The sequence below is a fragment of the Haliotis asinina genome, chromosome 5, assembly GCF_037392515.1.
Source record: "Haliotis asinina isolate JCU_RB_2024 chromosome 5, JCU_Hal_asi_v2, whole genome shotgun sequence".
Taxonomy (NCBI): Eukaryota; Metazoa; Mollusca; class Gastropoda; order Lepetellida; family Haliotidae; genus Haliotis; species Haliotis asinina.
In genome coordinates, this window is record NC_090284.1 from 72,247,900 (window position 1) to 72,259,661 (window position 11,762).

At 39.9% G+C, this 11,762-nt stretch overlaps 3 protein-coding genes across 3 annotated transcripts; 2 read left to right on the forward strand and 1 right to left on the reverse strand.

Annotated features, from left to right (window-relative positions):
* Positions 1-3,102: 3,102 nt before the first annotated feature.
* LOC137283369 (uncharacterized) lies at positions 3,103-3,750 on the reverse strand. Its single transcript, XM_067814830.1, has 2 exons — positions 3,591-3,750; positions 3,103-3,404 (listed from the first exon to the last, which is right to left on the reverse strand). The coding sequence occupies exons 1-2, from the start codon at positions 3,748-3,750 to the stop codon at positions 3,103-3,105; spliced, it is 462 nt and encodes a 153-aa protein (XP_067670931.1).
* Positions 3,751-5,724: 1,974 nt separating this feature from the next.
* LOC137283452 (uncharacterized) lies at positions 5,725-6,431 on the forward strand. Its single transcript, XM_067814953.1, has 2 exons — positions 5,725-5,881; positions 6,130-6,431. Exons 1-2 carry the CDS (start codon positions 5,725-5,727, stop codon positions 6,429-6,431), a joined length of 459 nt encoding a protein of 152 aa, XP_067671054.1.
* A 2,841-nt stretch (positions 6,432-9,272) lies between these two features.
* LOC137284021 (uncharacterized) lies at positions 9,273-10,198 on the forward strand. Its single transcript, XM_067815683.1, has 3 exons — positions 9,273-9,334; positions 9,554-9,687; positions 9,897-10,198. Exons 1-3 carry the CDS (start codon positions 9,273-9,275, stop codon positions 10,196-10,198), a joined length of 498 nt encoding a protein of 165 aa, XP_067671784.1.
* Positions 10,199-11,762: the final 1,564 nt, after the last annotated feature.

The window sequence follows — 11,762 nt, forward strand, 5'->3', positions numbered from 1 at the left end:
GTTGGGGATGCGATAAATGTCATGTAACCTGAACTGTCAGATATTGTAAGGAGAAACAGATGAACAGCAACTCCTAGCTTGGGGATGCATAGTACTGATATAAATATACTTTCAGACTTATTGTCAAATCAAGCAACTAAATATCTAGGCATCTTAATGCTGAGTTACTATACGTTTTAACATTCTTTGACCATCTCACTATACACTACCGCATGAGGCAATTTTACTTACCGTGGCCGTTGTGAGGATTGCTTTACACCCTTCAAGTCAGTTACGTCAAATAAATAAACTCTCTGTTTTGACAGGATCAAAAGAATTTCGATGATTTTAAAGTTATTGTGAGGCGAGGAAACTGAAATACTTAGGAAATAGACATGTATCATAATTAGGGGAACAATAAACCATAGTCCGTTAGGAATGAATAGAACAAAGCAGGAGACTGTGAATAAATATAAGTATTTGTAGACAAGATTAAATTCAACACAAGGAGGAAATCTAGTAAGCTGTATGTATTACATCCTTCAAACTGGAAGATCAAATAGCTTATCAACACAGTGTCATATTAAACCCTTTGATGCAATCGGGCCTATAATAATGATATTATGGTGTGGGATATGGGCTAACGATGTATTTAGACGGTACATTTAGAATTTTGTTTACTCGTCTTCCACTGAAAGGCGTGCGCTTGCCTCTATGATTATATGGCGAGCTTGGAAGAGCACCTGAATATACACACACATGGTAACATGCTGAACTGGAATGGTATTGGGAAAGACACCTAAACTCGCTGAAGCTTGAAGAAGTGCATTTGTTCTTTAGAGAACAGGCCCTATGTACATTTAGCAGTCCAAACATTTTACCTCTGTTCATACTTTGCCTAATAGTAATTGAAATATACTAGGCACATTGAGAAACTGTGAATACAAAATCTAAAATCGAAATTTATCAAACCTGTGCAGACACATAAGGATTTAAACTCTCTATCGAACATGCATGCACGTTCCGTAACGTCAGCGGTTTCGTCCTTGAGACGTGCAATACGTTGTTGCACTTGCATAGCGGGAAAGAGAAACAGAGGAAACGAATGCCACACAATACTGTCACTTTTGAAAGCTCAACAGGCCTTGCGATCTTTCAAAAAATTAAACGGTTATTGAAACGCATAGCATACTAAGGCTGGCGTCTGCACAACGCCATGAGGCCATTGGGATGGTCCGTTGGGGAATGTCTCAACGACAAATGGCTGCACATTTCCACTGCCAGTGGAATACCATTTCCTGCTTTGGTGAGCCACTACCAGAACACAAATAACAGTGATGGACGTCAACGTGCATTTAGACGTGTGGGAGAACGTTATGCACAGGCCTGTGTCTTTGTCGTGGTTTGGGATGAAATAACAGCACGCGAAAGAACACTTTGGTGATTTTCAGGGCAACGTAACTGGTGGGAGCTACAGGAATCAGATTCTTCGACCTGTGGCAATTCCTTTTCTGCAACGTTATGGGTTAACATTCCAACAGGACAATGCCCGCCCTCATACGGCAAGGGTTACTACGGATTTCTTGCAACACCACAACGCTGACATATACATTTAAAAGGCATTAATAGAGTCTTGAATGTGGCTGTGCCAAGGACAAGCGGGTCTTCGTACAGATATACCCCACTTGATTCCCAACACATATATAGTCTGGTTCATAATTATTGAGAATTTTTCTTCTTACTTTGAGCTATCCTAACACCTCAACTGATTCACTGATACTTAAAACTAAGTAATGGTATAAGGGAGGTAACTCATCTTGGCCTACTGAGTATAGTACAATTAGAGTTACCTCCCCTAAATTTGTAGCAGACGTCATTTCCCTCAGCACTGTCAACAATGTCTGCTGAAGATAAAAGAAGGTTGATTTTTGAGTTGTGTAATCAAGGAATTGATGATGTAAATACATTGGCAGAGAGAACAGGAACTCCTCTCTCTACTGTGTATAGGATTAGGAAGCATTTTAAAGAGGGAAAGGATTTTGGGCACCAGAAAGGAGCAGGGAGACCCAAAAAATTGGACTTCTCAGATCGCGTCCGGCTGGGAATTTTAGCGTCTAAAAAGCAAGGGGCAAGCATCTCCAACATCAGGTATGAAATGATAGAAAGGGGGTCAACAGTTCCATCAAAATCTACAGTTAGAAGAAATTTGATTGATCTTGGATGGGAGAAAAAGACTGGAATTCCTTCTCCTCTCATGAAACAAGAACATAAAGACAGGCGTGTTGAGTGGTGTTTGGCACATGAAAACTTTGACTGGGAAAATGTGATTTTTACTGATGAAAGCTCAATATGGGTATATCCCAATAATGTGAAAATATGGACAAAGTCTGCGTCAGCACCGTTGTATCGACGACCTAAATACAGCCCAAAGTTTCATGTATGGGGAGGGATATCCTTATTAGGAACGACCCCGCTGTGTGTGTTTGAGGGAAATCTGACAAGTCAACGCTACACTAACATATTAGATAATTTTTTCCTTCCAATTGCACATGTGTTTTATGGAAATGACTGGATTTTGCAGCAAGATAATGATCCTAAACACACCGCAAAACATGCCAAGCAGTGGTTTCAGGAGAAAAATGTGACTGCATTACCATTTCCTGCATATAGTCCTGACTTAAATCCCATTGAGAACATTTGGGGGATGATGAAGGAATGTGTGAATCAAAAGGGGTTGACAAAAATTGAAGACATGAAGAGAGAAGTGGTCCGATACTGGGACAGCATAACCCACGAGACACTAACCTCTCTGATAGGAAGTATGCCTACCCGTCTTAAACTGTGCCGTGAAGCTCAAGGAGACTTGATAAATATTAAATTGTTACCTACACAACATGAAAAGGTCAGTTCACTTTCACAATACATTCAATTTTATCTGATTTGTTCTCGTTTAATAATATGAAATGCTTTAGCTATTCTCAATAATTTTGAACCATACTGTATATGTTTATTTACAATATCTCGTATTGCAATCAGGTGTAATTTTAAATACATATTTACAAAAAGCACTAGATCTCCATATATCTTCAACATCAAGTCATTGCAAATGGGTGTCCCATAAAACTAGCATGGTCGCTGGAACGTACAACACTCCATACTAAGTCCTCGAGCAATCTTTGTCACCTCGTGGTCATGTGACTCGTCCAGATCAGCTGCTGAAAGATGGTCCTGGTTCTCGAAGTTTTGTCGGATGAAGTTGTAGCACTGCCTGACTTGTCTCCGCTTGTTTGTGGCCAGTCGTAGGTACACCTGGCGGACACCTTCAGCTACACACTTCCTGTTGAGCAGAAGTAAGCCGTGTCCAACATGGCCGTCATTGGCTGCATCTCTCCCGATCTTCTCAGACAGTTCCACGATGTAGATGTCTGAAATGAAAGAGGGAAATATAAGTACTGGTACATCAAATTACAACTTGATTCAACATATAATATTTTCTACAAAGAATTCCTTTGCATCTAAGAAATAAGGAAGTTATTGGCCGTAAAAATGTATACAGCAGTTCAACCGGAGAAACTGACTTGGAATTCCCCCAGAATGAAAGATGTACATACCTATAAGCCGGACTTGTTCCAGGAATCTATCCTGCATTTCAATGAGACTGAAGAGTTGGAAGGAGGCAGACACAGGGTCATCCTTCTTCTGGACAGAAGATGGCGGCAGATTAGTGGCAGCCGGGGAACAGATCTGATTGGCACAGGTGGAGGTTGCCATGTTTTCAAATTAATTGCAGTGGCGTGTTTGAAAGAATGCTGATAACTGTTAGATATCCGTTGAGGCGATGTGAATGGAACGCATCACACATTCTGCCTCTATATACCTGTCCGTGTGACACTGAGACATGGAGCAGTCTGGTGGAGGAGATACAAGTTGTGCTATCCCATTAATAAGATTGGCAAGGATTTTCCTAGTTAACCCTGCCTCACTGACCTAATCTCATCGTCCGCTGAGGGTGCCGGTCCGGAAAGTGTTTGATTGGCAGGTGGATTACAGATGTGTATAACCTGTTGTTACAGCGGTGAAGCTGTGTTCAGTCAACGTTGTCACAGACTACTTTGATTAGAAATCTCCGTTAGATTATAACGGACTGTGTCATTGTGTATGTAATGACAGCAAGGAAGTGCTAACTGTTTGATTAGTTGGTTATTATCACAGCGATTAGTGCAACTTTTTATCATTTTGTGTATTTAACATAACCTCTTATCAGCCTGGATAAACTATGTCATCATACATAGTGTCCCTATCCATTGACGATACTGTTAATGTTGACTAATACACAATCATAGACCAAGAATAAAGCTTCTCTAGCAGACAGGCCCGTGACCTCAGTATTACTGGTTATGTAACAAGACAACCAGTTAAAGCAATTCATCAAGTTTTACTTCATGACAGCTTCAAAGAAAGTACAGGATGAAGACATGATCAAGACAGTAGTGTCAGGGAGTTTCGCGACTTTAAATAATAAAGCGCAATATTTATTCCGATCTGTTCCTTTCATAATAAAATCTATAAACAAAACCGTTGTGATCCGGAGGTTATTATCGTAGTTAATATTGCCCATATTGAGTTTTTTTCCTTAATCAATATCCCCATCAATATGAATGTCCACATCAATATTAATTGCATTTTCTGTGCCTAATGATATTATCATTCTAATACAACGCTAGAAGAATTATTGTTGTTTTAAATCATGTCGTCATTGAGACCTCGAGTCAAAAGGGTTAATTCCTGTTTAAGATGTAGTCCTCTTGCACTGATATGATTTCCACTTTCTTAAAAGTCACCCTAATCATGTTACTTTGCTTTGTATTAAATTTATTCATGTGTATATGTCAAGCGTATTTTTAAAAATGTCTGTTATATTGTACACTCATGTCTCACTGGCGTTAATGGATGGACATTTTCTTTTAACCCACCTTATAAAATGTAGAGTTTTCAAAGAAAAGATGTGACTCGGTGATAAAGGAATTTTCTTTTTCATCTTCTAGTTCGGACACTAATCAGTGATTGGGTAGAATTTGTGATTTGTTAATTAAACCAAAAGCAGGAATGGTAACAATTTCCTTGTTCACACACAGGATAGTGTGTTGTGGGTGCTTTCACACACACATCAACGAGGTTCGACATTCTTTCAATAAGCAGATTTGGTTCTCATGTTGATTCACTCTTTTTTGCATGAACTAACAGCACGCATTATTACATCGATTGAATCACTACTGACGTAAGATGTCACCAATGATTACACTAATCAGTAATAGTGTGATTTGTTCATAAAACAAACAAAATGAGAACCTCTGGTAACGGCATCCTTTAATACATTCATCAATCAATTTGACTAACGCCAACAGAAATAAACAATCGCTGATTACAAAGGCGTCATCAATTCATCACTGGAACAACATTCAATTAATCAGATTCCCGCTCGGATCTTTCAGTAAGACGGTCAAAGTGACAAGATTAGCCACGATAATCGGCCATTAATTCCATTCAATGAGAAAGTGTAATCCCAATGTGACTTATGTCCCGTTAACAGGATAACTGAGCTTGCCACTACTCCAACAGACTACAGAATGCCTCAGTGTCATACCAGCAGGTATAAATGAGCAGAGTGTCTGAAAGATTCGTTATATCCACTAGCAATCACTGTCCCACTCGGATTTTAAACCTCGTTCAAGCTACCTTGAAAATATGGCCTCCGCCTCTACTGACCAGATCCGTTCACAGATTGCCTCAAAATTGTCGTCTGCTACTGCATCATGTAACAACGACCCCGTGTCTGCCTCCTTTCAACTCTTCAGTCTCATAGAAATGCAGGATAAATACCTCGAACAAGTCCAGGCCATAGGTATGTACAGGAGTCAGTCTGAAGTAATTTGTTCTAAAATCGTTCATCGCTTTATATATGCAGCCATCAAAGCTTCGATATTTATGCAGAAATACTACTAAATAAGATAAATAACGGTCCAACGCGGCTGAATTACTGTCTCATTTATCATATACATGCAGACTGAAATATGATTTGGACCAACAATCATATGAATTGTTAAAAGAAATCGACCATAAGAATACTCATATATTTCTGTCTTCCTTCAGATGCCTACATTCTGGAACTGTCTGAGAAGATCGGGAGAGATGCTGCCAGTGGCGGCCATGTTGGACATGGCTTACTTCTGCTCAACAGGAAGTGTGTAGCTGAAGGTGTCCGTCAGGTGTACCTACGACTGGCCACAAACAAGTGGAAACAAGTCAGGCAGTGCTACAACTTCATCCGACAAAACTTCGAGAACCAGGACCATCTTTCAGCAGCTGATTTGGACGAGTCACATGACCATGAGGTTACCCAGATTGCCCGTGGACTCAGTATGGAGTGTTGTGCGTTCCAGCGATCATGCTAGCTTCAGATAGGACACACACACATCTGACTTGATGTTGAAGATATGTCTGGACGCGGATGGACAACTAGTGCTTTTTGTAAATATTGTAACAACACTTGAGGGCATGGCTAATGCCGCCAATTTATTATTTATTTTGTAAATAAACATCACTATCGCAAGGCTTTTGAGTTCAGCTATTTCTGTACCCAAGTCCTGACAGTTTTGTTTTCTCAGTCACATTACTTGACGTCTCTCTTTATGTGTAAGCGTGTAAGCCGGACTTTTGGTTGTAGTTTTTGAGGAATTTTTTTATTTGGTTGGTAAGTGACGTAGTGATCGGTCTGCTAAGGTTTCACAATCAAGACAGATCAATGAACATGTTAGCCATACAGAACTGCTAGTGTTAGGTGAAGTATTAACAATGCCAACAACTGTCAGACACACAGGCAGTGCCACCGTTCTTGGGACGAAGCAAACCCCTGCTGCACATAAATCACCAGAATAACAATTGTGATGACAAGCACCAACCAGCAAGGCAATAAAAGGGGTTACGTCCTCACACTACACGTCGCTAGTAAGAATATATTTTCCTACTAAGATCAGTAGCTGTCACTAAGGTTCAAACTAATATGGATCACCAGGATCACCATCATCCTTATGTGTATACCAAGACTGGAAATGAAATAACAGCACAAAACCTAACCGCAGTACTCGACTTAACCAAAGATTGCAACCTGGCAAGACGGACTCCTTGCAAAACTCAGTTAAAGGAGAATGACAAACTTAGTACATAGTGTACGACAAGACAGATCGCAGATGACTACAACCAGTTGATAACATAGAGGAAATTCAATCTGTTCCTATCTCAATGGACAACAGCACACCACAAGGCAGAGTTATCCGCCCAGTCCCGTCTAACGTCAAATTCAGTCATGCATATAGTAATGACAACTCTCCCAATGGACCTCCTTGATTCGCTGTTAATGGAGAATATAGGAAGGGAATTAATAAAATCTCAAATCTGAAAAACTCCAACCATCTTTTGGCGGAGTATGTCAAATGGTCGAATAAATTTGGCTTCATCATTCCACAACTTTCGGAGTTCTATTCAAACACAGGGCCTGGAGACGCGCATCTTAATGATTGTATCGATGTCCTTGGAAGACAGTGAAACCACGATGTTAAGAAGCAGTTGCACCAAACCATCCAGTCTATAAACAGGAAAGTTGTCAGTCTTGGCTTTGCTTATTATACTAAGAAACCAAGCTATTATTGATTAGTGTAATCAACAAGCATATGGTTGGTATAGCACACCAACAGCGAACCTCTTCATGCATTAATGCGTTTTCGTTTGATTGACATCTTAAAAGCTGATGAATAATAAGGAAGATACGACACTTTATGGATGATATCGTCTTCAGTATCTATATTATGATGTCGCGTCTTCGTATACATTCTTACATCGTTGACAGATTGGTATCAAGACAGACCGTGAAACGTCGCATCATAGTGTGAGAAAGACGTCACTCTTCAAGCATCATGCCTCTATTAATATGTCCAACAGCTATTCAGAAACCAAATGACATCAACACGGAAGTGGAAATCACATCAGTGCAAAATCAGAAGCGTGATAGACACTTAAACGTCAAACATATACAAGGTTATATGTATTAGGAAAGGAATAATGGGTACCACGGTTTTCTGGTCACGGAAGGACAGCAACGGTTTTGTTTGTGAAAAGTTTAATGATTATGGAGGCGATCACTTGCTTTCTCGGTCTCGGAGTTTCTTCTTACCAGTGCTTAATATGTCTTTGATGGACCATCTTTTATATACGTTTTTGCAAGGCAGAAAGTGTCTGAACTTTCTCAGCACAAATTTCACAATTTCAGTTACCTCGAACTGATCCATATGCTTATTGGTCCATTTAGTCAAATTTATCTCAACATACAATTTACGCAACGCATCTGACGAAGGCTTTATCGCTTATAAAATTTAAACAGGTACAGTTTTTTGCGAAGTTATTTATAAAAGAGCACAAACAAACAATTTATCTTAATATGTTACTCTTTTTCCACCATCAACAGGTATAATTATTAAAATAGCATTTGGTTATTGCGGGATAAAATGTATATGTATGCCAGACTTCCTCACTGATTTGGTTGATGTGAATTTGAAGAAAACCATTGGTACAAAGAGTATTCATTTAAAAAACTGTGATTATACTTAAAGTAATATTTCATGGATTAATCCATACTTTTAAACAAATGATCCAGATGTTTTCAAACTAGTCACAAAATGTTGTTCTCTGCTGGACCATGTGTACTGTAGATGAATAATTGTGTGGGAGGAAATATCAATCAATCGCTTGACGGTTTCACGTCGGCTTCTGGCTGGCGCCAAAGTCGTCGCCGAGGTACGTGGGAGATGATGATTTTAATGGGTTTAACGTCAGCTTTTGGCTGCGCCAATCTCGCCGACAGGGTAGGTGGGGGTAGTAAATAATAAATAAGGGGGAATAGGTAATAAACCACCATACCAAAAACACTGTAAATTACGCGGTATAAACCCATGTAAAAGGGGAAAATAAAGGAAAAATAAGATTAAACCTAGCGAAATTAAAATAAAATTAAAATAAAAGGTGAGTGGGAGCTAGAACAATAATTAATTAATGTGGGGGCAATATAAACAACTGAGACAATGCCATAACAGGTACACCAATCGAGTTCATACTAACAAAACAACCAATCATCTTGCTGCCATTGTACGAATACTACACCACCGGAAACTTAATTATGTACGATGATTAAATAACGTATCGTAGACACATCTCATGATACATAAATGTTTTACCGTAACAACATGCTACACCCCTGTAATCCACCAACAATCAAACAGTTTCCGGTCCAGCACTCTCTAAGAGAGTGGGAGATGAGATAAGGTCAAAGAGGTAGGATTAACCAGAATAATCATTGTCAATCTAATTTGTGGGAGAACTTGCCTCTACTCAGACTACTCTGTGCCTCAGTGTCACACAGGCAGGTATAAAGAAGAAGAATATCTGACCTTCATTATTTCAACTGAAACAAGCTGCGAGTCTCAAAACCACCTATTTCTGTTGAAAACCAAATTTGATATCACAGCCAGACGTGTTCACCATCTAGCACTAAAGTGTTCCCTGCCCCATCATGGAAAGACGATCCAGTGTCTGCCTCCTTTCATCTTTTCAGTCTTATCGAAATGCAGGATAGATTCCTGGGACAAGTCCAGGCCCTAGGTATGTTCCTATATTAATCTGAAGTAACTCTCTAAAATCAAATTCTTTGGTTAAATAGGTCGAAATTGTGCAAACCAACCATGCTAATAGCATTCGATATACACAGACATGATGCATGGCTAGACGCTATATAGCAAACTGACTGGCCTGTTGGACTAATCACTGTCTTCATTCACACCCCAAGTACTAATAAACCTGTTATATTTCAGATGCCTACATCGTGGAGCTGACCGAGAAGATCGTGAGAGATGCTGCCAATGGCGGCCATGTTGGACATGGCTTACTTCTGCTCAACAGGAAGTGTGTAGCTGAAGGTGTCCGTCAGGTGTACCTACGACTGGCCACAAACAAGTGGAAACAAGTCAGGCAGTGCTACAACTTTTTCCGACAAAACTTCGAGAACCAGGACCACCTTTCAGCAGCTGATCTGGACGAGTCACATGACCACGAAGTCACCCAGATTGCTCGAGGACTTAGTATGGAGAGTTGTGCGTTCCAGCGATCATGCTAGCAGGGTGGAAAATACTCATGGGATGACTTGATGTTGAAGATATGTCTTAACCGACGGGCATCTGGTGCTCCTTGTAAATATAACACGGGGATGTTGTTTAAACGACCAAGCCAGCTGGACAAAAAGACTCCTTAAGCTTTGTTGTCGCGTCCTGTTTTCACTGACTGAAATCTAGTGCTTGTTATAGGTATTGTTATTACCCGGTGATGTCATCACGCCGTAAAATACTTTTCATACATCTATAATAAACTTTTTAACAACCAGTTTGTGTTGTTGGTGTATAACACCACACATTATATTGCCAACCATAAACCGGGCTGTACCAAATCTATTAGTTCTTGGAGCTTGAAAACATTAAAACATTTCAGGATTAGTTGGTACAGCATAATTTCATTTTGTACATATACATATGGGTACTTATTCACAACACCCATATTTTCTCGGACCATATGAATTTTGAAGTAACGAGTAACATAGTCAAGCTTACCACAACATAATCCGGTTTCTTTGAAGATCTGACGAAATAATTATGGACTATATCACTGACATCCTACACTGGGTGGTTGTTCCACACTTCAACGACCATCCTCTGAACATAGGTCCAATCCTAGTGGACGACAATGCTAGGCCCAACTGAGCGCATGCCATTGGTGAGTAATATGTTAATCGCGACAGCAAAACCTATAAATCTCCTACAGAGCAGGTTTGGGACATTATGGGTTGCCGGATATGCCAGAAAGATTTTCCGGTACAAACGAGCGATGTATTGGAACAAGTACTTCACCAAGGATGGAATGCAATACCACAACGATAATTCAATATGTCAGCACAGTCAATGTGGAGGTTTAGATCTTAACACGAGAGTAAATGATGCCTTGCATTGGGCAGAGATTACACCAGATATTAACATTGCTAACATTGCTCTTGGTTATTCATACGTACGGGGTTTCGTTGGGATAGTGTGCCAGAAACATGAAAGTGAACGCACTTATTAACACCATATAGCCATAATTATCAGTAGTCAAAATACGTCCATTTTTAGCAACGGTCATGAATAACGCGCGGGGGAGGATGTAATATTAGACCCCATCTGTATGTACGTACGAATTAGAACATATTGCGAACCGTTGACTAGATTATTTCCATGTTTGGTACCTAGGTTCATCACAGTATAAGAAAGGTCCCAGTCCCTTGCCCTTCATTACAAGGTCACAAGGGGACTTTAACGTAACAAGCTTTATCTAAGGAAGGCACATGGCCCTGTCGATTTTGGTGGCTTCCCATAATTTTCAAGGTCATGGCGACACTTTGAAAATTTCAGCTTGTTAATTTGCACGTAAAGATTGTCAGCGCAAGATCTCAAGAACAGTTCACTGGATTTTCTTCTTACACTTTCAAGACTTCCCCTGAATGTTTTTCAATAAGCAATTTCTTTAGTACTACTTTTACATAATTCGTACACTATGACATTCATGCCAAGGTCAAAGTGAGTCTTGAGGATATTTGTGCATTTGAAACCCTACAGAGCAAGATATCAAGAGAGGTTGACTGGCCATGTTTCTGT

Bases quoted from the DNA above. Each gene is read 5' to 3' on its own strand.
- LOC137283369 (XM_067814830.1), bottom strand. From the start codon at position 3,750: ATGGCAACCTCCACCTGTGCCAATCAGATCTGTTCCCCGGCTGCCACT. The intron at 3,405-3,590 runs GTATGTACATCT...CTTTCATTTCAG, and splicing joins GGAACAAGTCCGGCTTATAG to ACATCTACATCGTGGAACTG.
- LOC137283452 (XM_067814953.1), top strand. From the start codon at position 5,725: ATGGCCTCCGCCTCTACTGACCAGATCCGTTCACAGATTGCCTCAAAA. The intron at 5,882-6,129 runs GTATGTACAGGA...GTCTTCCTTCAG, and splicing joins CGAACAAGTCCAGGCCATAG to ATGCCTACATTCTGGAACTG.
- LOC137284021 (XM_067815683.1), top strand. From the start codon at position 9,273: ATGCTACACCCCTGTAATCCACCAACAATCAAACAGTTTCCGGTCCAG. The intron at 9,335-9,553 runs GTGGGAGATGAG...TTGATATCACAG, and splicing joins GTCCAGCACTCTCTAAGAGA to CCAGACGTGTTCACCATCTA. The intron at 9,688-9,896 runs GTATGTTCCTAT...GTTATATTTCAG, and splicing joins GGGACAAGTCCAGGCCCTAG to ATGCCTACATCGTGGAGCTG.